The 27276-nt window shown below is 42.2% G+C and overlaps 1 protein-coding gene across 2 annotated transcripts in view; it reads right to left on the reverse strand.

The window, feature by feature from the left end:
* zeb1b (zinc finger E-box binding homeobox 1b) overlaps positions 1-27085 on the reverse strand; it is a 69448-nt gene extending 42363 nt beyond the window's left edge. The window contains exon 1 of one of the 2 annotated variants that reach the window (XM_046062392.1): positions 26965-27085. In XM_046062392.1, coding sequence (XP_045918348.1) covers positions 26965-27052 — 88 coding nt within the window. In that variant the 5' untranslated portion in view covers positions 27053-27085. Of the gene's footprint in view, positions 1-12053; positions 12140-26964 lie in introns of those variants that run through there. The other variant, XM_046062399.1, reaches the window with a different exon arrangement.
* Between the last annotated feature and the right edge of the window lie 191 nt (positions 27086-27276).

The raw sequence follows: 27276 nt of genomic DNA on the forward strand, positions 1-27276 counted from the left end.
AACACCCCTATTAGTTTTACATACTAGTATTTATTGTGATGTCTAAGCGAGTTGTTGGGTCATCACAACAAACAAACAAAACATAAGGAAATTCTACAGATGCCACAAAAGGCCATCAAATATGTTCTTGCAAACCTGCATGTTTGGTCAAGCAAGCGTTATATAATAATGAACATAAGGGTAGATTCAAGCATTTACCTTTGCAGATGACTAGATCTTCAAAATAGAAGATAAAATAATATATTTCCTATGTAATAAAATATGTTTCTTTCTAACAGGTCAGAACTGACTAACAAATGATATGAGTGTAACTGAGCTATAAACACAACAGGATGTTATGACGCCTCAGCCAGACAGCAAAGATCAGTCTGTACATGCATACGGGCTTCGTCGTACAGCAATCGTTTAGTCTACATTAAATCCAATCTGTCTGGACCAGGACCCTAATCCCCTCTCCATGGCCAGGGAGACAAGCAGACATTAATCCACTATATTTGTATATTAATAGCCAGAGTCTCAGAGGGGGCCTCTATACATCGCAATGTATGTTTTATTAGTTGGTTAATCTGCTTGTAGATCAGAGAACCTGGTCCATTTAAACCTGGGTTTTAATAAAAACATAGCCAGACCTACCCGAGGGATAAGCTCCCCAAGGACAAAGGAAAGAGCATGCCTGGGTTCAATAGACTCATCATCAACAATAAACAGCTTTACATCAATGTTATCTGTCACAGGGCAATAGAAATATTAGGTTGAATTCAGCCCTGGGCTTCTGCCCTTTCCTAAGAAGAGGGCTAGATAAAGCCTGACCCAAATATAAGCTTGCTACCCTGTTACCATAATGTACACTTCAATCAACTCTAATGCTATTTCTGAGGGTGTGCTTTAGAATCATTGTGTGTGTCCATAATAATCCACATTGCCCTGAGAAATTCTCCCTGTCCTCCTGAGGGGTTGACTTTCAGACACTCAGGTGGAACAGATTTGGGTTAAAATGCTGCTCCACGTCAGCAGGCACAACAGAATAAACGAAGAGCAAAGGGGTGAGATTCCTCAGGATCTGAATCACATTGGAGTTGTCTGCTCACCTCTCGGCACGTCTAGACGCTGTGTCACTGCCACACCCCACCGGACATCTGTCCTAATTCAATAGATTTATCAGACAGCCATTCGATTAGAAGGGCACTGCTTTAAATTAGCCGGTGCGTCAGGGAATGATGGAGGTGGGCCGGACAGGAGGACCATTACAGCCTAAGGGACATTGTGCCTGTAGCTTACCAATGGTCTATGGTTGCCAGCGATCACAATGATGCCTGTAATAATTTCAACAGCAAGGGCAGTGAACAAATCCTGTCCTATTCAAATGATATTCTCTTAAAAATATTTTACTATAATACAGAGGCATGTGGCATCGGTGTGCAGGCACTGTTTATGGTAGGCATCATTCAAAGTGACTTCCATTGGAAAACAAACAAACAGCTTTTAAACATCTGCTTAGGAGAGACAGAGGGAGAAGAAGAGGAACCCTAGGGAGATGTGTGGTTTTCCTCTGAGATCTGTTGATTAGGAGGAAGGATAGAGGGAAGGGCAGAAAACGAAACAAAAAAGGAGAGGAAGAAGCTCAGAGATAGTTCACACTCGGGTCAGAATTCAGGTGGAGGCCAGGAATGCGCTCACAAACCACGCTTAACACACTGAGCCACACACACACAGAAAGACACAAAAAACATGGCCTTTAAATGCATTACAGCTAGACCATGTGACTCTCACGGGGTAGTCTCATGGGAGCATCCCCCACCCCTGATCTCCCTGATGGACTATAACAACAGGAAGTCAGCTTGTCCTGCAACATCACACCACACCTACAGATAACTGCTCCCTCTTTCTCACACACAGTACATATTAACACAGAAACATACACACTCACACATAAAGCACACAGGCACCCCTTCCTCTAGGGTTTCATATCGTCTGATCAAGGCTACTTGAGATCACTGATTGGCGATCTGATCGGCAGAGGGCGGCGTTGCAGCAAGTCAGTGAAATACCAGCATGGAAGAAACAGGCTTATTAGCGTTAAGGTAAATCACCACAAACATCTGTAAATGCACAGTGTTTCCCACATAATTACTGTGTAACTGAGGCGCCGCACGCGTGGGGAGAAGGAGGGTGCAATCTATAGCAGCAATGTAGAGTGTGTCAACCTCGACAACCTAGCTGTATTTTAACATTAACATATCTGTCTCCGACATTGACAGCGTTGTATAAAGAAAATAGATAAACTAACTTCTCACAGTTAACTTAAATGCATTAGTTTTTCTATATACACACAGCTCCACTTCAATGTGTTCATGAGAGAGAGCGGGAGAGAGAGAGAGGGAGAGCAAGCAAGCGGAGGTGGTGCTGAGTGAAGTTATGCGCTGTGCGCAGTTCCACAGTGAATTATGATTTTACTCACATTAAATAGTATGTTGTGTCACCACAAATAAATCAATGAATGGGAAACACTGCAGTGTGGCGCAGATTCTAGAGACTGTTTTTATGTCATCTTAGTTCTGATAGTGAGTTAGTTAAAATCGCCTTACTATCAGCGCATGAAAAACGAGTCGCTGATCATCCCTTCCGCCTTCCTCGCCATTCATATGTTACATTAGCGGCAGCCATGTATCAGTCATCATAGTTAAGTCTAAGTTTAATCTCTCTAAAAGTGTGCTGTGTGGTACAGAAGAATCGATGGCACAGAGCCTACTGCCGCTGGCGTCGGTGGCGAACGAGACGCGCTGCAGCCTGGCACTGAAACAAGGAGAGACCAAGGCTGGCAGGGGGCGGGCTTTTCAGTAACTGAATAGCCCTTGTTTATCTAGGTCCCTCTGGGAAGTCAGGACACTGCAGTGAATGGGAGCCAGTTAGCAGCGATGGCATAATAAGACTGGGGAGGACGGGGGTCATTGAAATTCAGCGCAGGCTACTGTCAAGACAAAACGCCCTTGCCAGCTGTGGCAGCAACTCAAAGGAGCAAGGGAGTGTTTTCTATGGCTGAGGTTTTGGGTTAACAACACAACATTAGGTGACCAAAGGAGTTTTTATGTGCCACTGCTTACTCATCAAAAATACCAGATGAGAGGCGGGATCTTATGTTGAAATGGAAACGAGGGATCTTTCTGAAGATGGGGTAACTGTTTCACTAAAGCTAAACTAAAGGCACACAAATGTGGCTAATTTTGTGTGTCCAGTAACTATTTGCAATTCTGGGACTTACTGGGTTGACACAGTATCAACAATATAGCAAGGTGCTCTGCAGACATGAAAAAGACTTTTAATTCCCACGCTCACCGTTCACATAACAGAGCTAAATCTTTTTAATGTGTCTGAAAAAAGCCTTCTGTGTGGTGCGAATCAGATGGGCCTACAACTTAGCAATAGCGTTGATTCCTTTTCCAGGCTTTCATGTTTTCTGCCCCGGTTTGTGGTCTCCGCAAGCCCCTGATGAGGAGCCTTAAATAGGCTGCCACAGGTGCTGGGGGCCGGGTAGGTGAAGGAGGGGGATGTGGCCTGGATGGGAGCAGGGCCGCAGGAAGCCTCTTGTTTTCACAGAGATAAAGGGCTTTCAGGATGCATCCTGGGCCGTAATCTCTCACACACTTCCTGGTTTTGTTCAAAGTAAGGCAAGAGAAAACGACAACCTAACCTTCGCCCTAAGAAGCTGATCGATAGCTTCTGATGAGACAGGATGTCGCTGGAATTGAAGAGCATACAACGACAAAGAGATAGCCCGGATTTGATTTTGAGCCGTGTTCATTAATAGTCCTTGATCAGGGCTGATTTATGGATTCATTTATTCAGAGTGCTGGTTCATTACTGATGATGATAATAAAAGTGTGCATTTCATTTCTTTGCTGACCTCTTCATTTGCTTTTAGAGCACAATTAACATTGTTCCAAGCTCTTACACCCTAATTACAGAAAAGATAACGCGTCCTTCCTTCAAATTCAAGTTTCTCCTTAACCAGTCACTTAGTGCTGGCCTTGTGTCTAAAAAGATCCATTTACCAGAAATTTGCATGAAAGGGATTTATTAAAAAGTTCATTGAGGAAATGCACAAACTTCAGAAGAACAGGCAACACATTCACACATTCATAGAACAAAAAAACCTCACATTCCTCCTCTTTTCTCTGCGGCTCTCACATTTTCTCTCTCTATTCTGAATATGTCCTTCTTGAGAGGGCCAGCATTTGACCATGAGCCACACCCTGTTCTCCTGCCAGAGGAAACTTTCAATCTCTGCCTCTCTCTCTCACTCTGGCTCTAGCTCGCTCATACTTTTGTCAGGTGTTATTTATGAGAGCTGTATAGCTGAGTTGCTGCATGCCTACAGCACCTGCTGGTGCTGGAGAATCAGAGCCAAGGCAGCTGCCACAGAGAGGAATGGGAAAGAGAAACAGCAAAAAGGAAAGAATACATAGGATTTAAGAAGGAGCCAAAGAGTGGGAGACTTATGAGAAAAAAAGAGAATTAGAGGGTCACAGAAGGAAAGTGCCTGATGGTGGGGCAAAAGTGCATGGCTTTGTTGATTTTGTTAGCGCACTGGCATGCAGCAGATCATACAACTAATGATGGGTGTTATGATGGGAACAGCAGGACAAAACAAACAAACAAGCTATCAACAAGCACTAATTAATAGTGTGGTACAACTCCAAACATGATCAATTAAAGGCCGTGCTTCATTGACTTCAAGAAAAAAGCGCCGGCGCCAGTGTAACGAGAGAGGGGAGGGCCCTGTCAGCATGACTAAGAAGACAGATGTGCAATCGCCTGGCTATGGAGATCCGAGGGTATCTACTCCCTTCTCTTCGCTGCCTACTACACACACATTACACCCACACATGTATTCGTGGAAAGTAGTTGGGGAGGCCCCAGTATGTTTTGGCTGTAAACACCTGAACGTTGGCAGCATGAACTTCCGAGCTAGGACAGGTGAGCTAAAACAAGTCATAGGTCACTGGCTTAATTCCAGTTCCCAGAGTCAGAGAGACCAAATGTAATAAAAACTGCACTCTGTACTTTTCTCTAGAAGGCCGTCAATTGTGTATCATAGGTGCTTGTGGGGTAGACAGCCTAAATTAAACAAGAGCAAGAACACAATGTCCTACCCCTAATCCTACTGTACAGAACCAAACCCAAAAGGTTAAATGTAACACTAACTATTGAAGCAATACTTAAGCAATACTGGAAGAGTTGAAAGACTAGTGACACTCAGGTGTAAGAAGTGACCTAACAAGGGAATTAACCATTTATAAAGCACTGTAGATTAATCCATCATTCAGTGACAGGTATTTCTCAGGCAGGGGCCAACCCTGTTGGATCTCTTTCAGGAGGAAGGAAACCTTCCGGAAAGTCACAACTGTATAAAATCAACACTAACTTTGTGAAGAAATACAGTAAATGTCTATAGAGAAGATGAAAAAAATTTCCATCTGTCTTTGTTTTCTGTTTCCTGCTCTAAAGAAATTGTACCAATTTAGTCCAGACTGCATATAACATTATTCCTATGTCCTTTGCCTTTTGTTCATGCACATGCATTTTTAATTCACAAAGACATACTGTAGCTCCTTTCTTATTCTTATAACAGTCGATGAGTGTGTTTCGGCTTGGCTGCCTCCTTCAGTCAGGTCACACTAGTGGGGTCATGGGGAGCTCAACAAAACGCTCATGAGTTAAATGGGGCGATGTGGATGCTCCATGCCTCCCTCTATTTTGCCCTCCCTTCTGCTTTCAGGCTAGCCATTCTCCTCTCATTAATCCCATGTGGATGTTTATCCATGTTGACATTCAACATAGCAGCCGGCCTTCTCTCTGACTAACAAACAGGGTGACTAGGGTTTTTTATTTGGCGGTCACAGGACTAGCCTAGCCTAGCTAGTTCAATCCATGGGCTTGGGGGACAGAGGGACACTCGATTTGTTAGTCACATCACAGCCAGACTGTGTAACTGGAATCAGTATGTGAATATGAATGCGTACCCCCTCAGGAGGGTCATTATCAGTTCTGTGTGCTATGGAGAGGAAAATCAATATGGTCATCATAACGGGCTGGCAAAAAGCCAGTCAGTAGGCTGTGTTCAAAGCACAATACATGGCAGTGGATTACTTCTCATCTGATGTCATCTAATTTCATCTCCGTAGACAGAGACACTGTGAGAAGATGATAAGGTCAAGCACATTTAAAAGGGACAAGACATCCAACATCTATGTCAAAAAAGACAACAACATAATAGAAGCAACAGTCAGGTGGTCTGAAGTTAAGCTACAGCGGAGAATTCTTTTTTTGCCACAAACATGCTGGTGTAAGAGCCCCTTACCAGGCCCGCCTTCTGCCTATTGTGTCAGTCCAGTCTTTTTCATTAACCGCTTCACTGATGACCACAAGGAGGGGAGGGTATAAATGGGTGGGAAGGGAAAGATGGAGGTGGTGGTGATGATGGGGGGACAAGGAGGGGTCTGCAGACAGACCCAAAGAGACTCACTGTGGACCTGAAGAGCAGCCATCAAATACATGATTAAAAACACACATCAACAGACAATGCCGGGCACACAATACACAATATTTACCTCCACCAGGATGGCAATTTAGAGGTAATCTCTCGCTCAAGTACACACTACTGGAGAATATTTTCTCTCACTCTCATACTTGTGGGGTGTCCCTTTCTCCCCCTTGGTCTCTCCCTCCTTCTCATCCCCCTCCCCACAAGGGAGCAAAGAAAAGAACACAGCTGAAGAGTTTGTGAGAGTGAACACATCTTGCAAACACACCTATCTGCCCGTGACTCACTGCTTAGGAGTCAGGAGAGGAGGGCAGAGAGGAGGCTTTTCTGCTCAGCTTACATGATAACTTAACTGAGCTCTCCTCCCTACGCTGCACTGCAACACATACTTGCCTACACCACTTTCTGTATCAGTATCAGTGTTTAGGGTCAAGGCTGTCAGATGTGTTGCAGACCAACACAACTTTCTCAACAACAAGAAGAATGTATGGATGCTGTTCCACATGTTGGAGTCGCAGTAAGGTTACTACAGTACCTAAATGATACTATTCTCGTGGGGCCAGATTTTGCTCCAGAGCAATGGTTGTACTTTGGTTCAGTTCACTGAACTGACGCATCGCTACAAGCCCCCACCACCTCAACCTTGTCCCAATCCTCAGTACTTTTGTCCTATCAGGGAGAGTGTTGACGATTTGTGGTTGGCTGCGTCATTGTCAGTTAGGAAGCCTCCAAGGCGCGCGGCCCTCATCACATTGTCCTATCATGCAGATGAACCCCTCATGGCCCATACTGGGGATTTGGGAAAACTCCTGCCTGCTGTGCCAAATTAAGCCTTCACCCTGACATTAAAAACAGCACACTGGGTAGCACACATTGCCACTTTAAGATACAGGGGACATAAATGCCACAGGGATGTGTCGGCGTTAATGTTGAGGCGAGCAAGCGTGACGCAGACATAAGCTACATTTCCAAGACAAAAATGTCAAACAGAGTGCTGCAGAGCAGACCCTTGAGGGCCGGAGGGCTGCGTGAGAGAGGGATTTGATGAATTCTGCGAACGTTCCATGGATTCCTCCCTCGCGGGGACCTTTGGGAAAAGAATGGGTCATATGCAAATGTCATGCACAGTATGGTGGAGAAGTTTCCCACAAGCCGAGTGTGAAAAGGGCTCTCCCTCCCCATGCCGGGGACGCTGAATGGGCCTTTTCTTCTTCCACTGAAAGTGTATGAGGTAGAGCAGGCAAACTGCAAAGGTAACTAGGCTCTTTCTCCTCAGGCTTTCTCACTACAGCCTGAACACACAATGGTTCATTTAGGCATTCAGCCACACAAACCCCAATAAAGCACATCCAAGCACAGTTAAGGGGGTTACTGAAACTGACTCTGAGTTTAAAACTCCTTCTTTACGAAGGGAGAGCACCTTTTTATAGGCTAATGCTCTCAGCCTCCATGGGAGCAGCTAATCATTAAGCTGCCTTAACAGAGGTGGGAGTGTGGTCGTACATCACATCATTTTAATTCAGCTGAATGGTCAGATGAGGACAGGCCTTTTCCCACCCTGACTGACATGAGTTGAGGGATGAAACTTAGACAGAAACAAAACACGTTTCCAGATGATTAATAAAAACAAGCAAATCAAATGATCTTTACCTGTATGGGGTCTAAAATTATTTTAAGGTTATTTTTGCTGATGTTTGTTAACATACACCTAGTTTTGAACCTAAAATCCACACGGGGCTGAGAGATAGCTGCCATGTATGTCATGTTTTTCATCTGCCAGCACCAGTCTCTAAGTTGTCACCTGTTGTAAAATTCTTTAGTCACCTCAGCCACCTCTCACCAACTCTGTCCACCCCCCACCCCTCTTTGACTCCACAGGGAACGTGGAGCCCACAGTTTAAGGGGTCAGAGAGGAATGGATGAAGAGAAGGAGTGAGCGCAGAAAACTGCAGCTCCAACATCCCCCCACCGCCCTCCTCTCTTCCCCTTTCATTGAACAGACTTAAACACAAACACAATTGGACATGCTGGAAGCCTCACAATGGCACAGGGGGGGAAAGTGAAGTCATACTCTAGGCACGCATGGGTGCCTAGGTCAGGGGGCAATCAACAGCACCCCTGGCTACTGTGTCTCAACCCCCCGAAATAAAGGACAAGCTCTGGAAGGAGGAGCATGAGGGAAGAGACAGAGAGAGAGCAGAGGCAGGGGGATTTTCTTCTTACTTGGCACTCTCAAATTAAGCTGCTGAGGAAGTTGGTGAAAAGCAGTGAGATAAATGAAAAGTTTCCTCCTCTGCTAAACTCTTCACACAACAGGGGTGGACCTTTTAAATGTAAACAGATGTCTTTTAAAACATTGAAGTGGCATGTGAAGCTACAGCGCCAATCTGCACTTCCTCCAAAGCCTTCACTGTAGCCCAAAACATTGTTTCACCAAACCGTAGCTATTGCTAAACCACTGTTTTTTATTACAGCATGTTGTTGTATTCAATAGCTTCTAGACAGGGTGAGTGAGTCCAGGGCACTAAGTATAGTTTAAGTATAGTTTTACCAGGCCAATAAACATGCTCTTCAACATTACATGAGTTGTTGCCAAGTGCCAAGCCCACAACCTCATTTTCCTTATTTGATGGATGATTCATCAAGGTGCAAGTGTGTGCCAGAGTATGCCTCAGAAAGTTAGAGAGATGAAGAGAGAGAGAGAGAGAGAGAGAGAGAGAGAGAGAGAGACATGGGATGAGATAAATGACCTTTATGATATTGTCAAATAAAAAGAAATCCTTGCTACCCGGATGCACACTCATTTCAAGGTGTCTCCAAAACACTGTTCTGAATACATCAGCCCCAGCTATTGAGCATGGGTACAAAGCTGTCCCAGCACAGCCCTGTTTATTTTTGCAAAGAATGTTAACAACAGGCGCATTCCTCTATTCCCAAATTGCTGTGTTAAATTACCATTGCAGGGAACGGCTGCTATTCCTGAGGGGAGCGGACTGGGGAGAAGTGACAAAGGAAGCTGTAGTATCCCGCCGATTGCAAACACCTGTCGTCCTGCAGCCTCTTAACACCTCTCTGTTTACAGCAGGGAATGGAGCTCACCTTGATCTCAGCTCCCCCTGCTAGCCTGGGATCTGGCAAAGCCACTGACTATAACAAGCTGGGCACAACTTGAGGGCTTGCTTAAGAGCCCAAGCAATGGCTATTGAAAGTGTTTCACCATAGGAAAGTACCCCTTAGGCTGGAGTTCCTGAAAAGACAGCAGCTCATATTAAAATGCAACATGTTGCCGAAATGTTACAAAGCTAAGGTTTTGACAACACACAACAACACCAGCCTTCAATCTAACTTTACTGAGTATTTCCCTTCAAAAGCAGATATGTTGATTTACATGACAGCTCACCAGCCTTGTCAGAAGGTGGTAGGAAGTGAGGGCTTAAAAGCAAACCATGACAGCTCTTTGAAGCAGATGCAAATGAGTCAAAGTAACAGGGAACACATCTGTTTGGTGAAGGCTGTGACTTTAAATATCAATAAGGCTGTGAAAACCCTGTAAGGTAAAGGGGAAATAAGCAACAAATGAAGTGTCTCCAAAGCAGACCATATAAGACTCCCTTTCTCCCACAAGACAAAGATCCACACCTTGACACCAGGACCGTTATCTGAGGTGTGTCCACGCCTCGCACGTAGGCTATTTAACTGCACACACGCTCCAGAGAGGAAACGCATAGCTGAGCAGACCCCATAAAAACACCGAGAGGACAGTGGAAAAACATCGATAGCACCCATTAAAAATATACCACTCTTCACTTCACTCATCAGGTATCCGCAGAAAATTGACAAGACAGCAAACCCGCACAAGAAAACACCGTTTGGTCGCCTTTCCGCCCACGAACTGCTGTTCTGAGCACCACAGAAAGCAGCGGCTCTTACTGAGCGACTTCGTCCATCCCATATATTTGTTTTGACAAAATAACGCAAAATGTCCTGCATTACCCCAGTTCCTTTAAGCTACACTTGGTGGCACAACACATGAACACGACTAGTTGATAGACAACACATGTCATCAGAACCGCGACAAAAAAAAAGCTTGATTTCACAATAAAAGAATTAGTAAAGGCTATCAACAGCCCACGACGCAATCAGCTTACATGGAAAGATGTAGCAGGAAACCCGAGGTTACCAACTCCCAAAAGTCCTAGGATTGGCTATATAGCCTATTCACCTAAGCAACATGAAGTTTTACGTGTCTTATTAAAACAGAAATTAATCTAGTGTTAAAGTAGGACTATTCTTGAAGAGAGCACTAGGCTATTCAATGCTACTTTGTAACGATATAAACATTGTTTTCACACCACAATAAGGTGGGTGAAAACCCGTTGAGCTTCTCATAGCGAAACGCAGATTATGTATCCACTGGTATTATAAGTATAGGCTACATGCTGTATTAAAATAAGTAATAACAGAAAACGGAGTGTTCGCTCGCGTCCACGGCCATAGGAGAATCAGGATTCCCAGCGCGCGACTGGAGAGGATCCGCTGTCCTTATATGGACTGCGCTTGCCCTGTTCACACAAACAGCGCGTGAGATATTTCTCGTTCTACGGAACCTCTGGTACCCCCTCCATGTTTCTACTAAGCTTTCAGTGATTACTTTATCAGCAAAGATGCTTGTTAAAACAATTAACGTGAGCGGTATGAGCAGCACGAAACTAAAACACTGTAATAAGTTGGAGGATGAAGGCAAGAGAACTGCTCAAAACGTGCTTCAACACAACAACGCGCCTGTCTTCTCTTTCCTCCCTTAAAATATTATAATGGTGTCGTAATAAAAACCTAATTTAAAGCACGTAGCGGGCCGGATTAAATTAGGCTATGTGCGTTTTGTCAGCCGATGTAGTGCAGCAACAGTGTCCTATCGCTACCTGCTCCTAGTGAGCAAAAGAAAGAAGGAACAAACCAAACAGTTGTGTTCCCTCTGTTTCACAAACATACATGGTGTCCGCGACGTTATCGACAAAAGCACGGTTATATCTAATGTTTTTTTCAACCCAATTCGTTAAAGACAACCAGTCTGTCGTGGTCCGCAATAACAATCAGGTAGGCTACCCTGTCTCACAAAAACCTGGTGCGAGTTTGATATTCGGCTCAAAAACTCGACAGAATGTAACTAAATCAATGAATAAAGAGTCTATATAGATGGTCAAAGTGTATAGAAATTTATAAAGAGGTTTAAAGTGGAGACAAAAGCGGGTCCGCTCATAACAGGGTGAGGTGCGTATAACGGTCTCCGGCGCAGCGAACCGCTAGGCGGAGGGAGAGACGCGACCCAGGTATAACGGTACACCACACAGGGCTGTAATACAGCGCTCACTTGCTACTTCCCAGCACTTTCAGTTACTAAAAACCAGACTTACGGGCTGCCAAACTTTTCGGCGAAATTACCGATAGACAGAACAACCCCTTGACCGTTTCCCCGAAATGAAAGCTCCGCGTCGGAAGTACTTTTACTCACCGTTGTTCCTCCTAGGGTTCGCCTGCTTTCTGCGCTTACACCTGGGGCCATCCGCCATGATCCTCTCGTTGAGTCTAAATGCTGCCGGAGAGTCACCTCCTCTCTCACCCCCTCTCCCCTCCTCCTCCTTCTCCCTCCCCTACACCTCCCCTTCTCCGCACCTGGTTTACGACACTCAGCTTTACGACATCACCTTCCCGCACCTCCCTGACCAACGCTGCCAGTACCATTCATACTGATAGTAGCCTACTGAAAGTGAAAGGCATGACTGCATGCACACTGTACCTGCCCAGCCTTTTACTAATGTGGCATGTATTTAAATATGCAACAATTTCTTTGTGTCTTTTTATAGGCCTATATAAAGGTAGGCTACCTGTAGGTCTAGGTGATAGTGGTTAGGGGTTGTGTTAGGGGGGTGCATTGTTTATAACATCGCACAGTAGCTACCTAAACACAGTTAAGGTTGGAAATTTCACTCATTTGTTGTTATTGTTTTTTGTTTTATTTTGTTCACAATTAATTTTTGAGAAGGTACTATTGTGCTGTATTTGGCAATTTATTACTTTTTTCTCTCACACATATATATATTGAAAATTAATTATTCTGACATAATCCGTCTACATTATTTTATGATAAACACCTTCAAATATGACATTTTCTACCCAACTTTGCCCTCCTGACCTGTTGTTTACGTGTCATGCATGTGTCTGTTTGCTTGTGTGTGTGTGTGAGTTTGTGTGTGTGTGTGTGTAGAACAGTAGGTTATCAACACAGCAGACAGAGCATGTGTGTGTGAGAGAGGAAGAGGTCATGAGACTGTCATCACTGAATCAATCCTCCACCTAAAGAAAGACCCTGCTGTTCTCCTGAGCCGAGCTCTCTGCAGTGGTGATGAAGAGGCGGGGAGACAAACCTCCACGCACAAACACACACCACTTATCACATTAGGCTCTGTGTAAATAGAAAAGAAAAAAATCCAGGATCACATGGTTGAAGTGAAATCTTCTGGAAATTGTAGTGACAGGAAAGATGAATTTTATAAAGTCTTCACAGAATGAAATGATGCTTGAGGTCCAATGACCTGCAATTTTAGGTCGGAGGAGAAGAAGTTCCTGCAAGGCTGTGGCTATTGTTGAAGCAGATGACTATAAGGTTTCTGGTGCCTGGACCTTTGGTATGCGAGATGTTGTTATCATTCAGTCTATTGTGGCAGCTACACTGTGTAACACAGTTTTGCTCGAAGTTGGGTGTCCTGTATTGTCAAGACAGACTGTTTAATAAGGCCGTGCCATTTTGTAATCACTGGAAGTGATTTAAGAAGTGAGCAGAAGTTACCACTTCTGTATAAATGTTATATTTGGATTGCAATTCCAAGATATCATCATATAAGCGTATATTAGATATTATGTCACAAGAATAATAGCCTTGATATAATTCCTATCAAGCATTTAGAGTTAAGGTAACAAACTCCTCATTGCTGGACAACCAGTTTATCACTCAACTACATGTGACAGTTTGTATACATTGGATGGCAGATCTCTGGGCTGAATAATTCAGTAGCAGCAGAACAGTCCAGCTTTCAGGGCAGGCTGCCCAGGCAAAGACTAATAGCTTCAGCGTAAACAACACCTCCAAACTTGCTCCAGGTGGCCTCTTCCACCAATAGACTGCCTGCCTGAGAGGGACATGGAGAAGGGAGGGGGGCCAGACTCTCTTTCTCTTTCTGTCTTCCCTGATGAAAACGGTCCCAGAAACAGTCTACATCAGCAAAGATCAATGATGAGACACTCAGCTAACTGTGCAGCCATAACGGTGTTCCCTGCACACCGAGCCTGGAAAAATAGGATGCTTGTTATCCAATGGAAAGTCAGATCTTTCCCATTTTCCTTGGATCCCGCCGCTATTAGCATGAAGTCATTTTTCAGCATCTGTGGAAAACAAAGAATAACAATTATACAACCACCACTAATATGAAATAGCCTGAAGACATCTCTGATGTGTTTCAGAGGAACTGGAGTAAAACAGGGTGATTTATTTTCTCTGGCAAATCTTTGTGTATTTTGTACTGGAGCAAATTCCTACACTAGCAAATGAGAAATACATGGAGCTGCTCATGTTGTTAGATACACGTAGGCTTCCTGATGACCCCTACTAAGGTTTGGACAAACGCAGGGTCAGAGAAGTCAATTACAAGACATTGATCTAATTTAAAAAAACTGCCACACTAAAACTAATAGCTCAGCTAATTAAGACAGAGGCAGTTTTTATCACCCCCCCCCCCCCCCCCCCCCCCCAAAAGATGACATACAGGTGCTATTCACCTGAATAATGACATCAGCCATAAAAGCCAGATATTGTCTTAACTAAAGTGGGTCATGAAATACAATCAAAGGCTGACTCCTGCTCTGGGGAGCTGAAACTGAGGCAAGGAGGGGAGAGAGAGTGAGGGATAAGCAGCCATCCTCCACTACATTAAGGGATCATGCTGCTCCCTGAAAATGAGTATTGATCCTCTTAGGTCCAGGATCGTTTAGGAGATTAATGTGAGTAGTGGTTGAGCTCCATGGTGCTCCACACAGGACCAGGGGATCAACTCGGTGGGACTGCCGAGTCAAAGCAGCCTTTCGTAGAGGGTGGACAGAGGGGCTGCTGTTGTGTGTGTGTGTGTGTGTGTGTGTGCGTGCGTGCGCACGCTGGGGTGGCTGGGAGAGGGGAGGGGGGGGTCTCTGTGCCATCTGGGCTGTCAGCTAAAAGAATCAGCTGGATGTCTGGGGTCAGAGGTGTGGGTAAGAAAAGGGGAGAATACGGGAGGGTGTACAATAGAAACAGTCTGGGGGAAAGCAAAAGAGCTCAGAGTGTCAGATGCGGGCAAGATGGATGGAAAGAAAGCAAGTGAGCAAAGGAACAGAGGAAACGAGAGTAGAAGGGAGGAACAGAAAGTGCAAAAGGAGGACGACGGGAAAGGTACACCCTGCCCTGCTCCAAATAGAGAGGAGAAGGAGGAGGCAGTGGCAGTGATAGAGAGAGACACAGCAAAGACTAAATTGCTTAATCTCTCCCAAGAGACGGCAGCTAAATGTGAGGTCCTCCTCCTCCCCTTTCCACAGACCAGCAACCCCCACACAACACTATCACTGCCATGGCACTCTACTCAGCTGCAGTCAAGGCAGTTATCCAGCTAAAAGATACACACACACCTACACACACTCACTCGAAAAGTGCTCAGCTGGTGCCTACAATGCAACTGATACTGTGGAGAAGAGAACAGATCAATTTCAGCTTAGAAGTGAAGCCCCACACTGCATAAAAAGAGCTGTGGGAATGAGCAAAGTTTGAAGGGGAAACGCAGCTTTTGATTCATAAATTCTGCTGCTTTCAACAATGTGGCTCGCAGCAAATAAACAGATCGTGTTGCGAGCCTGAGAATTTTCTCATGTCACTCTCTTGAGGTCAAGTCAGCGCCTTGGGGAAACTTGCTGAACAAAATAGCAGCCCAAGTATTCAACAGTAGCTGAATGCATGCTGTCAGAGTCTGAAGCCCAACAATACAATGTTTTGAGGACTAGATGTCAATCTCTTGGTTTTCCTCCGCCTAGCCTAGTATTCTCAACTCACTTCCGTCTTCTTCCATGGATTTTTTTCTCAAGACAGGAAGTAGCTGACACACTTGTTGGAGTGAGCCACACCCCAAACATCTTAGTCAGGGGGGAAAGGTGAAATGGACAGAACCAAAACACTCGTCAGACATCCACAGTACTAATACTCTTCCTCTATTAAATGGGCCCTTCACAGAGCTGAAACAGTTTTGTTTACTTGTCATGGGGAGTGCTAATCAGCAGATCAAAGCAGTTGAATCATGTCTTTTGTGGCTTTGGAGGCAGTGCCCCAAAGTCTGAAAAATTCTTTTGCATTACAAACTGCAAGCATGGAGGAATGCGGTGGTGGAATGTAATCACTTTTCTTGAATATTTCCATTTCATGTCACATCGGATGAGACGTTAAACCAAGGTCCTGACTCATTGTGGTCATTATAGATCCCATGGCAAAAGTCCCAACCTGTATTTCACCATCTGGCCATCTAATCATCCCCTGTAGTAAATGGCTCAATGTTTCCCTCCCTCTCTGCCTCAAGCTGATGTGTGGTGAGTGTTCTGGCGCTAAATGGCTGCCGTGCATCACTAAGGTGGGTGCCACACATTGCTGGTGGTTGAGGTGAGTCCCCCCGACTTCACTGTGAAGCGCTCTGAGTATCTATGATAAAGCACTATATAAATGTAATTCATTATTATTATTATTATTATTATTATTATTATTATTTATTAATCATCTCCACTACAATCCAGAGAAATATTGTATAACAGCTGTATTTACTAGTCATTTAACAGATGAAGAGTTTAAACACAAAACACATAATGAGCTTATAATACACGATGCATAGATGAAACTACTCAACAGTAAATAAAATAGTTAAAAATGATCTCCACATTCAGATTACCAGTAACGAAACATGCTATATAAATAACATCACCTTGCCTTAACCGACCACAGTGGTAAAATGCTGCTTACACATTAATACATCAGTAAAAGAAATCCGATGACATACTGTAATTTATGTTAATAAAACAGTTACAGTAGCCATTTTCTCTCCTTTCCACTTTAACTTTTTAGGTCCTTTTACAGGTCATCTCCCTAATAAACACCCATTTCTTTCAAACTTCAGTTTGTAATGCTGTAAGAAGATTTGATGAATTACAATTGCATTGCCACCATTGTGATCTGCCATTATACAATGTCTCAAGCGCAACCCAATATAATCCTAATGACATTATCAGGTTAGACTCAGATTATACCAAGGTCCTGCAGAGCCACAGAATATATAGAACTGTTTTCAAAGATTGAGTAGGACTCCCCATGACAAATAAACTGATCTTCATTTTTAATCTTCATTTAATCTAAGGCAAGTGGAGGAAACAAAATGTTCCTTTACTTTCTGTCCTTTCTGACTATCTTTCTTCACTTCATGAGTCAAAAATAAAGATTAGATAACAGTTCTCAGGAACGATTGGTGTACAGCAAGGTTAAAGAATCCCACTCTGATGCTCAGAGTTACACAAACAAACACAGAATCCCCCCACTCCCATGATTCCAAGGGTGGGTGGCCACGGGGTTGAGAGCTCCTGACCTGCGGGTGAACGTAATGCTGCCTGTCTCCACGGCAGGCCAAATTATATACTTGTTTTGGCTAGCCAGGCATGTGTGTGAAGTTATACTAACACGTGCGTGCACATACGCTTGAACACACACACGCAGCCTTAGCGCTCTAGACAGGCTTGCCCCCGTCTTCTCCCTCCTCTTGTGACTGTCAGAAGGAGACAGCCATCCTCTGGAAAGCCCTGTGTAAATTTATACTGTATTTATTGGAGCGCCTGTTGCATTTTACTGTTCATTTGTCCTTGCGGCTGGAACAGCATTTGTGCGCACTGCAAAGACGTCAAACTCAGTCGATTAAGGTGTTATTTTTGGAGGCATCTTCTCTTACAGTTGAAACCAGTGTGTGGTGAAATAATACGTGTGATACCGAGGTGTACCGAGGTGTATCGCTGTGACAAGATGATGTTGATGCAGTAAAGGTATCTTTTTCAGGTTTTCCACTAGGTATTTAAATTGGTCGTGGAAGCTACTCTTTGTTTATTATGCAATCTTAATGTGTTGTGTCACCCAATTTAAAAATGCACATTTTTGACTTATGAGGTGACTTGTGAGCTGAAGGGGAATGGAATTTCATGTTTGATGCTAAAGACATTACAAATGACCTCACAACATCCACTGTGGATAATAATAAACCCTTCTGTAAAGAGTTATTGCTGTTGACTTTTTTCAAAGCTGCATTAATTATTTTTTTTTGGCCACTGGGACAGCAGAACCAGGTGAAATCACCACACTGACATATTATCATGCAAATGTTTATGCTAAATGCACTAGGAAAAAATTGTATTTAAGCTCTGTTTTTAATCTCTAACAAATCCTGAGGGAAATATCTGTCTCTTTATTTGCTTTTAGAATAATAATTGGGTTAATTTCCAAGAATTTGGTATTTTGGTGCATAACAATAAACATAGTAAGAGAAAATAAAGTATTCTATTTTCTATTTTTTGACAAAAGTCAAAAAATAGAAAATAGAAATATTTAAATAATAAAAAAAGAAATAATTATTATAAAAACTGTGCACAAAACATCTGTTTTTAGAATGAAAGGGCTGTGCAGTTTGTGCAGGGAAGTGCTAAATACTGATCAATATACTGCACCATTTTAATCAGCGAATTGCTAACTTAGGCCCCATCCACACGACTGTGTTTTCGTTTTAAATCGAATTCCATTTGCCACGTTTGCACCTACCGTCCAGACTAAAACGGCGGTAACAAAGACCTAAAACGCTTTGTTTTCGCTAAAGTTTGAAAACGCTGCCAACCCCGTTTCGTTTTGAAACTCCGGGAAGCGCTTTAAAGAAGACGGGAGGACTTTAGAAACGATGACGCAGACGCTCACGTTTGGCTCTCTGATTGGGTCTTAAAAGTCATGCAAAGCAGAAACACAATGAGTTTTTGATTTGGTATTTTTATTAAAATATTTTGTACTGTGCAAATAACACTTAGGCTATTAGCCTGCACTTGTAGGCTACTATCGTGTATGTCGCCGTAATTACTTTGCCAGACTCCCGGTCTGTTTTCCGCTGCCACAGCCGCTTTTAACTCCTGTGTAGTAACAGTCCCAGCTCGTCATTGGTCCATGCAAACAAAAAAATCTGGTGTGATTCTTTTTCTGTTGTACTTCATTCTTTCGCCAAATCTTCTGTACCTATGGAAGAGAGAGACCATCTGCTTCATGTTTACACCTGCACGCGCATGCCCAGGGTAGTAGGCCTACATAAACGGCCACTAGATGTGCATTTTCAGTCGTTTTAATGTAGATGGAGATCAACAGCAAAAACGCTGGTGTGGACGGAGATCTAATTGTTTCAAAACAAGTAGTGTGGTTGGGACCTTAATCTGTCTGCTTGAGGTAAAGTACAGTGGGTTTATCAGAATTTCAGAATCAGAATCAGAATGCTGTCCTCAACCTTGCGTGCTTGGGCTGCACGCAAGGTTGAGGACAGCATTGTGGCTAAACCAAAACAGTAAAGTCGTGGGCCGGAAAACCAAAACAATGAGCTACAAGGAGCCAGAAAGCTCACCAGGACTGAGGAGCCACCCCTTTCACGTTACATATATTTTTTTGATCCATTGTTTAAAACCCAAAATGGATTAGTGCAGCTTTAAATCTATTGTTGCTGTAAGAAGCACAAAAATAAATTATATTCACCTCCATTGTGGAAGCAGAAATCTCAGAATCAGAATCAGATAGAGCTTTATTACAAAGTAGTGTTTTATACATACGAGGAATTTGCTGTGGTGATAAGGTGCTACACGTAGACAAACATACAGTTGACATAAATAAATGTAGAAATATATAAATATGGAATAAACAAATGCAAGTTATATAAGAATAATAAAAAGAATAGAGAAAAATAATACTATTTGCAGAGAAAGAACAATGTGGCAGATATTCACATGTGCATTACTCCAGTTTGTGTTGTGCAGACGTATTGCAACGGAAGAGGATATTGTGAACATAAATATGAATTGACAGAATATAAAAATTAACAACAAATCTCAGTGATTAAGTCAGCAATCTCACACCCTGGGTAAATAAAACCAAAAACCATCGGCTAGATACCACAGAGATAATACATGAAATATTAGTAGTAGTAGTAGTATTTCACAAAACATGATGGGGTTCACCTTCATTGATGAATAATGTGACCTTTTAATACACATTAATGGATTGCATTTCCCTGTATTAGTGTATCTGTGTATACAATCACATTTCCATTACAAGGAAACACGTCTGAGAGTGTGTGGTTGTATGGATATAGTGGTGTTGCTCTATGAGTGTGTAGTGTGTAGGTGGTTTATGTTTGTGAATGTGCTTATATTTCAATCAGTGATAGGCCACTGCTGTTTTCACAGGATGCATATGAATGCCACACACCTACTCTTTTCCCACACACACTCACAGCACATCAGAACATTTTTCTCTGTACATGAATAGCGGCAGAGCACTATAAATGAACATCCAAAACGCCAGCCAATTACTATGGTGTCCCTTTACTCAGCCTCTCCATATTAAGCCCTGGTTGTCAAAAAGATTGTCTCTGGTGCTGCGAGCAGCCTGCGCTGTGAAACAGTTTTCATTAAGGGAGGATTGCCATGGGCCTTAGGCTGGCGGCTTAATGTAATTTCACAGCTCAGCGTCCGTGCGGCCACTTCAGGGTCCAACCGTGGCCACCCACACCTTTACAAGAGCCAGCAAGAGGTGGTGAAAGGGTGACAGGCTGCTAGTAAGTTTTAGGAGCAAAAGGGGAGCCCCAGAATGAAATTCCAGCACAGGAAATGACTGCAATAATATCATAACAACCAGTAAGGTTTTGGAAATAAACATGTACAGAGATAGTCCTCCTTCAGTGTTTGTAATGAAGTGTTCAGAAAGGGGAAATTCAATCAGCAGTGGGCTTGTTCAGTAATCTGATGTAGAAAGGTTTGAAGAAATCACGTGGGATTCTCGTGGTTATATTATGGAAATTATAAGTGATGCATTTCATAACTTGGTTTGAGCTCCGAATTCTTGTAAAGCTTTTCCTGGCTGTATATAAGACAGAACTTAACATTTCCAAATCACTAAGTATGATCTAACTCATCGGGTATAATAGATGCTTATGTGTGAGCAATTTTCTTGTCTCAGCGGTGCAACACATGTGCAGATTTGTACACACGTATTTTAGCTGTTCAACCCTGATCACCTCTCGAGTATTCACCCCAAAGGTGCAAGCCAAGCATGCACCAAAAGTCCCTATTAGAAACACATGGAGAGCATCGCACGTCTATGTGACATCTGGACAAAACTGAAAGTGAGATAGACTAGTGTTTCATTTTCATGTTTTACAACTTTGGAAAGAGCGAGATGGCCTTGACTTCATAGTTTTGAAGCGAGAAGAGGTCCAAAGAGCAACAAAGCCAGGCTGTTGGAAACCTCACATACAAATACACATGCACAAATGTTGGGACACACAGACTGAACACAGCCAGATAATCCAACAAGGAGAAAGCCATTTTAAATAGAATTTCATCATTTTGCAGACATTTCAGCTGAATGTCTTTCTCTTTCTCTTATATATGCCCTGGGATGAGTTGTTGAAGGAATAGTTTTTCTTTCTGAGAGTGAGAGGAGATCATTGATAAATGTTTGCGCATTCAATTAATAATTTGACATGTTGGGAAATATGCTTATTCTTTTTCTTGCAAAGAGTTAGAAGAAAAGGTGCATCACCTTTTTACCATTCTCTTGTCTGTACTGTAAAAACAAAGTTACAGGCAGTAGCTTTAAGAGGGACTATACTTAGCAGTAGTTATTATATACCTGTAGTATTGTCATCCCAAGGACATCCTTAGCCTAGCTTAGCAAGTATACTGGAAGCAGGGAAACAGCTAGTCTGCCAGTTAGTCATTTCAAAAACACGCCTTCCAGATCATTAATTGACACAATTTATCTTGTTTGTTTAATCCCTACAGTAATGTAAAAGTGATAGTTTGTTATTTTAGAGGGAGTTGTGTGTTGTAGCTATATCTTGACAACTGTTTAATTATTTGCCCAGCACTTCTATGTGCTAGTTAATTTGCCATACATGGTTGGTGAGGTGGTCGATAAATTGGCCCTAAACCTGCCATCTTCACTGGGATGGCATGACTCCAGGATTGTTTCCCAGCTGTTGTTCTCCCTCCAAAACTGCTTACTAATTTTACATTTGGCTTTGCGTATGATTTTTTTAATGAGAGACAACATTAGTGATCTTTAGCAGGGTGATAGGCATTTTTTCACTTTAGACAGAGCCACTATAGTTGTTCTCCGCACCTCCAATTTTTCTTGCTAATCAAAGCTAAAAAAGTCCAGCTTAACGGAACAGTCTGGCATTTTTGTTAATATGCTTCTTTGTGTTTTCGCCAAGAGTTAGAGATGAAAAGATCAATACCAGTCTCATATCTGTCAATATGAAGCACGGTTATGAACGGTTATCCTGGCTCTGTTCTAAGGTAACAATATCTGCCTACTATAGTCTCTAAAGCTCACTAATCAACATGTTATATCTTTGTTTTGTTTGTTTAATCAGTACAAAACTGGATTGTAAAAATGGTAGGTTGTGGTTTTAACCGTTTCCCCGTTTCCAGTCTTAATGACTAAAAAAGTTAAGCTAACTGCTAGCTTCATATTTATTGTACATACATGAGTGTGGTATCAATCTTCTCATCTCACTCTCATTTTGAGTATATTCCAAGATGCCGACCTTTTCCTTTGACATGACACCTTTGAAAATACCTCGTGTTTACGAGATGATTCCTCAAAACCATAAAACCACACACACAGGAATGTGACTGTTGTCAGACAAATTAAACCCAAGACACATCTACCATATACTCATAATCCAGAACACTAATTCATTACATCCCTGCTAGATTAAGGTTATATTTAAATAAATGAACAAAGTGTGCAGGTATATTCTCTTGTCTATATAACAGGAACAAAGTCTTAGCTAAAACCACAGATGACGCAGTAAATGAGTCAAAAATGACAATCACCCCAATCTTCACATTATGAGTCAGGAACAAGAGACGCTCATGCTTATTCAGTGTGTCCACTGAGTTGTGCAGCCTCTTCATTTAATATTTCCATAAGGTTGCATATGAGTGTATGCCAGGCAATCCCTGTAATAAGGAGGTAATGTATTCTGCGCCAATGGCAAAAAGGTACGCTTGAAACATCCCTCACAGAAGCAGCAGTTTTCAACTTGACAGTGGACACATATATAATTAAGCCAACTAAAGAAATGAATATTTCATCTCAAAGCATTTTTATCTCCAAACATCAAAACACCTCAACGTCTCACATAATGAGCAAGGTAGATTACTTTTATTCACTGAGGGAATACGCAACAAGGAATGCTCACTCAAAGGACCTTGCTTGAAAAATATATCAGCTTGAAAAGAAGAGGAACATACACCACTTATTTTTGTATTTTGCAAGAATTCTTTGTGTCCTCAGAGGAACTGGTTATTTTAAAAATGCAAAATTTGCTAATGCTAATTATTTCCTATGATTGTTTGCCTAACCCTTTGTTTTGTTGCTGTAATTGTGTTATTATGTTATATTACCGTGTCAGCCTTAATGCTTTGTAGCCTGATCTGGCTATAACTCATACTAACCTGTAATTCATGACATGTCATCCATGAGTCGCCTGAGGAATTTTGGGTTTACAGATATGTAGGCACATGCCAATGGAGAGGATAAATTATTCCATAACCTTGCAGGAGTTAAATTTTACTAGTGTGGTCTATCTAAGTCTAGCTTTTGCCAAATTTTCCCCATTTCTGCAATGGCACAGAGGCTCTCAAATGTCTGACTTTCCAAAGAATAGGTCGTAAATGATATTGCAGTTGCTTAAATTGGCTGTGTGGAACAGGGGAAAAGTAAGCGTTGTGCATATTGCTACAGCACCGCGCTGGAGAGAATTACTTTGACCGTCAAACCTGACTCAGACTGGCTCTCTGTACACCTTCATAGATGGGAATTAACCTGCCACAGCTTGAAACGCTTTACTGAGCACTGGTCGATACTGTCATTATCCTAAAGCAATTCTTAATTCTATTTGGCCCTGAGCTAAAGATCCTTGTATTGATCACAAAGTCAGGATGCCAACTACTTTTTTTCCATAGTTAAGACCTCTATATGTTGTTTAAAAAAAGCTCTTAGCTCATATAGTCCAGAGCTCAACACACAGCCAGACAAGCTGCTACAGAATAGAATATCATTTGAATGTTTAAACATATGTTTCAGAGTGATATCTGCGAATTTAATCAAGTGTTACAAGTGGCACAAATGCTAGTCAGTGATACCTCAGTGTTTCACCAAGGGTTACAGAAAAAGGCAACTCTCTTTCATATCCTGTTTTGGGAGATGAGAAATATTGATATTACTCGCCGAGCACTATCAGCGTGAAACAGACCCTTTCAGAAAAGCAGCAGTGAGAACACCTGTACTGAAGTTCCTGATTACATGTCTTTGTTCTCAAAGCTCCTGTCACTGCTGCTGCCTCTCTATATGTGTGTGTGAGACACAACAAGAGAGACAGAAGAAGACACAAATCCTAAGTAGCAGGAAACGGAATTCATCTTTTTCTGTTTCTGTCTATCATTCATTCACACAAACAAACAAACAAACACTCATAGGCTGAAAGTGTTGCCACCTGCCACAGACTATACATGGAGGCCTGTGACAGTGGTTAACAGAACAGGACATGTGTAGCCCCAGGTGACTCAAACTGCAAAACTAACAACACCATGCTTCATTGCACCAAGAACATGGTGTGAAATACCAGCAGAAAGGGTGTGAGTGTATGTATGTGTCACTTTACATGTATGTCTAAATGTGTGTGTTTATATGTGTGCATTTATGTCATGTATTGCAATAATTAAAATGGACTTCTTCAGGATTCTAAGAGCTGACTGAAGCATTAACACAAATAAACTGTTATCTGTTATCTTTAAGACTCTAAATGTAAGTCTTCTTCTTTATTTTATTATTGCAGTAAGAATAAAATATTAGTGCGAACACTGCACCAAGAACATAGTCATGGGAACACTTAGCTGTAGTAGTTGTAGCATTTATAGCAATGACAGAATAAATTGGTAACCATAACTGTAGTAGCAGTGTCTCCTGAGCCTGAAAGAGTCTTGTTTCATACTGTGCGGGGTTTTAGCTTCATTAATTGGGCTCGTTTGCACTAGTGGAAAGTAAGTACGTTTACTCAAGTACTGTGCTCACACACTGTACTTAAGTACAATTCTGGCGTACTTTACTTGAGTATTTCCATTGTCATGCTACTTTTACTTCACAATATTTCTGAGGAAAATGTATTTTTAACCCCACTAATGTTACTTGACAGCTATAGTCATTTTACATGTTTTTTGTTGAAGCTGTTAAAGAGGCCCCAGGGCAAAAATGAGCTATATGCAATATATATATATATATATATATATATATATATATTGCATATAGTCTACTATATGTAGTCTACTGTACTAATACAACACATTATATGTGCATAAATAAAATAAGTTATTAAAGCTAGATTTTGATACAGGGTCTCTCTATGAGTCAAGTTCATGCCATTAGGACGAGGGCCCACTTTGGCAGGAGTTTTGCCCCTGTAAATATAATACCCTGTTGAACGCTATATAGTAAATGTGTGTATGTATATATGATATGTATGCACCTGTGTATGAAAGTATATGTGGGGTTACATGTAGGGCCATGAATCTACAGTATATGTGCACATATGACAATATTACCAATTTATGTCTTGTGCAGCTGCATGAACATGCAGGCTTTTAAAATAGCTTTCCCTCCAGGGACAAGAAAGATAATCTAGTTAATTTTGCAAATGTGCCTGAGTTGATACTGTTCTTCAGTGGAGCAGATTCTCAAACAAATATACCATAAATTGAATTATTGTAACCAATTGACACAGGCATTTGTTACTCTTTGGGGTCTGGGGCAGTTGCCTGTTTGCCTGCTTGGCAATCCAGCCTCAATTGTTATACAGGAAATGAAATTAGTCATGAATAAATAAATTACTTAAAATTATGGATGCACAGATCTGATGCACTGGATTGGTATCAACACCAACCTTATTAAGTGGATTGGTTATCAGCTGTGACATAATCAGTTTATACAATTTCTTTGTCAGTGCCATTATAAAATTCAGTTTCCTCTACTCAGTTACCAACTCCAATGAGCCAATGATTTCCAAGCAGTAAAGGCGGGCAGATTTTAAATTTGTAAAAACAAACAAACAGAGAAGACTGGTATTGGATAGATGCTGGATATGGCAGCTACTCTGAGTTGAGGTATTGGAATTAATATCAGGAGAGGAAAAGCACATTTTTGTTCCGCCATCACTTTTCGTAAAACTGTCAATATTCAAAATCTACACAGTTGATTTCTCACCTCAGAACTTCTCAGAAGTGGATTTAGTGATGAAATAACGTATGAGAATTGTAAAATTTAAAATGTTATGTTGCTGGCCTCGCCCAATGATGATGCAGTGAATAGTTACGATTCTCTCTGACCAATCAGCAGTCTGCTGTGTTGTCACCTCACATTTTAGTATTGCCTCAGCTCGCTTGGAACTTCGACGGAGGTGATAGGAAAAAAAGTACCTGGTAGCAGGTACAGGTACAACTTTTCCACAATGGAAAACAAAAAAAAGGCGAGTAGAGACGAGGCGAGTCGAGCTGGTACGGTGATGTGGAAAAGGGGCTTAAGTATTCGGAATGAATAATTATTTCTAAGGACATTTTCCAACTCCAAACCACATCAACTTAAATGCTCATCGAAATTAATAATTTTCAGGTGATATGTATTTGTGTAATAAGGGAGGGTGTGGCAAAAGTGAATTACACCTTATATCAAGGTGTATCAGGTTTATTAGGTAGCTTCATTACTTTAGATAAAATGGACCAAAAAAGAGATTTAACTGACTGTAAAATGTCTTTCAGTCGAATGCAATACTCGTATACATAGCTACATTTTTGAGGCGTGATCACTGGACAATCAAACGTTTTGTTGCTAATAGTCAACTAGGGGCACAAAAAGCGGATGGAGAAGAAAAGGTGCAAATTAACTGACTTTAGTAGATTTAAACGTGAAGCTACCAGGAACCCATTATCCTCCAATGCGGCCATATTCCAGAACTGCAACCTACCTGGAGTGTCCAGAAGTACAAGGTGCTCAGAGACATGGCCAAGGTCAGGAAGGCTGAAACACAACCACAACCGAAAGTGGCTCTTCATAGACTAGATGGATGGGCCCATGGCTGGATTGCTGATGGACACGGCACCACTTCGACTTAGGCGCCAGCAAGGTGGAGGAGGGGTACTGGTATGGGCTGTTATTACTAAGGACGAGATACAGTAGTCGGACCTTTGTGGTCTGAAGATGGACTGCAACTCAACTCCCAGATCTACTGCCAGTTTCTGGAAGATACTTTCTTCAAGCAATGGTCCAGAAGAAGCCC

The sequence above is a fragment of the Micropterus dolomieu genome, linkage group LG01 (genome assembly GCF_021292245.1).
Source record: "Micropterus dolomieu isolate WLL.071019.BEF.003 ecotype Adirondacks linkage group LG01, ASM2129224v1, whole genome shotgun sequence".
Taxonomy (NCBI): domain Eukaryota; kingdom Metazoa; phylum Chordata; class Actinopteri; order Centrarchiformes; family Centrarchidae; genus Micropterus; species Micropterus dolomieu.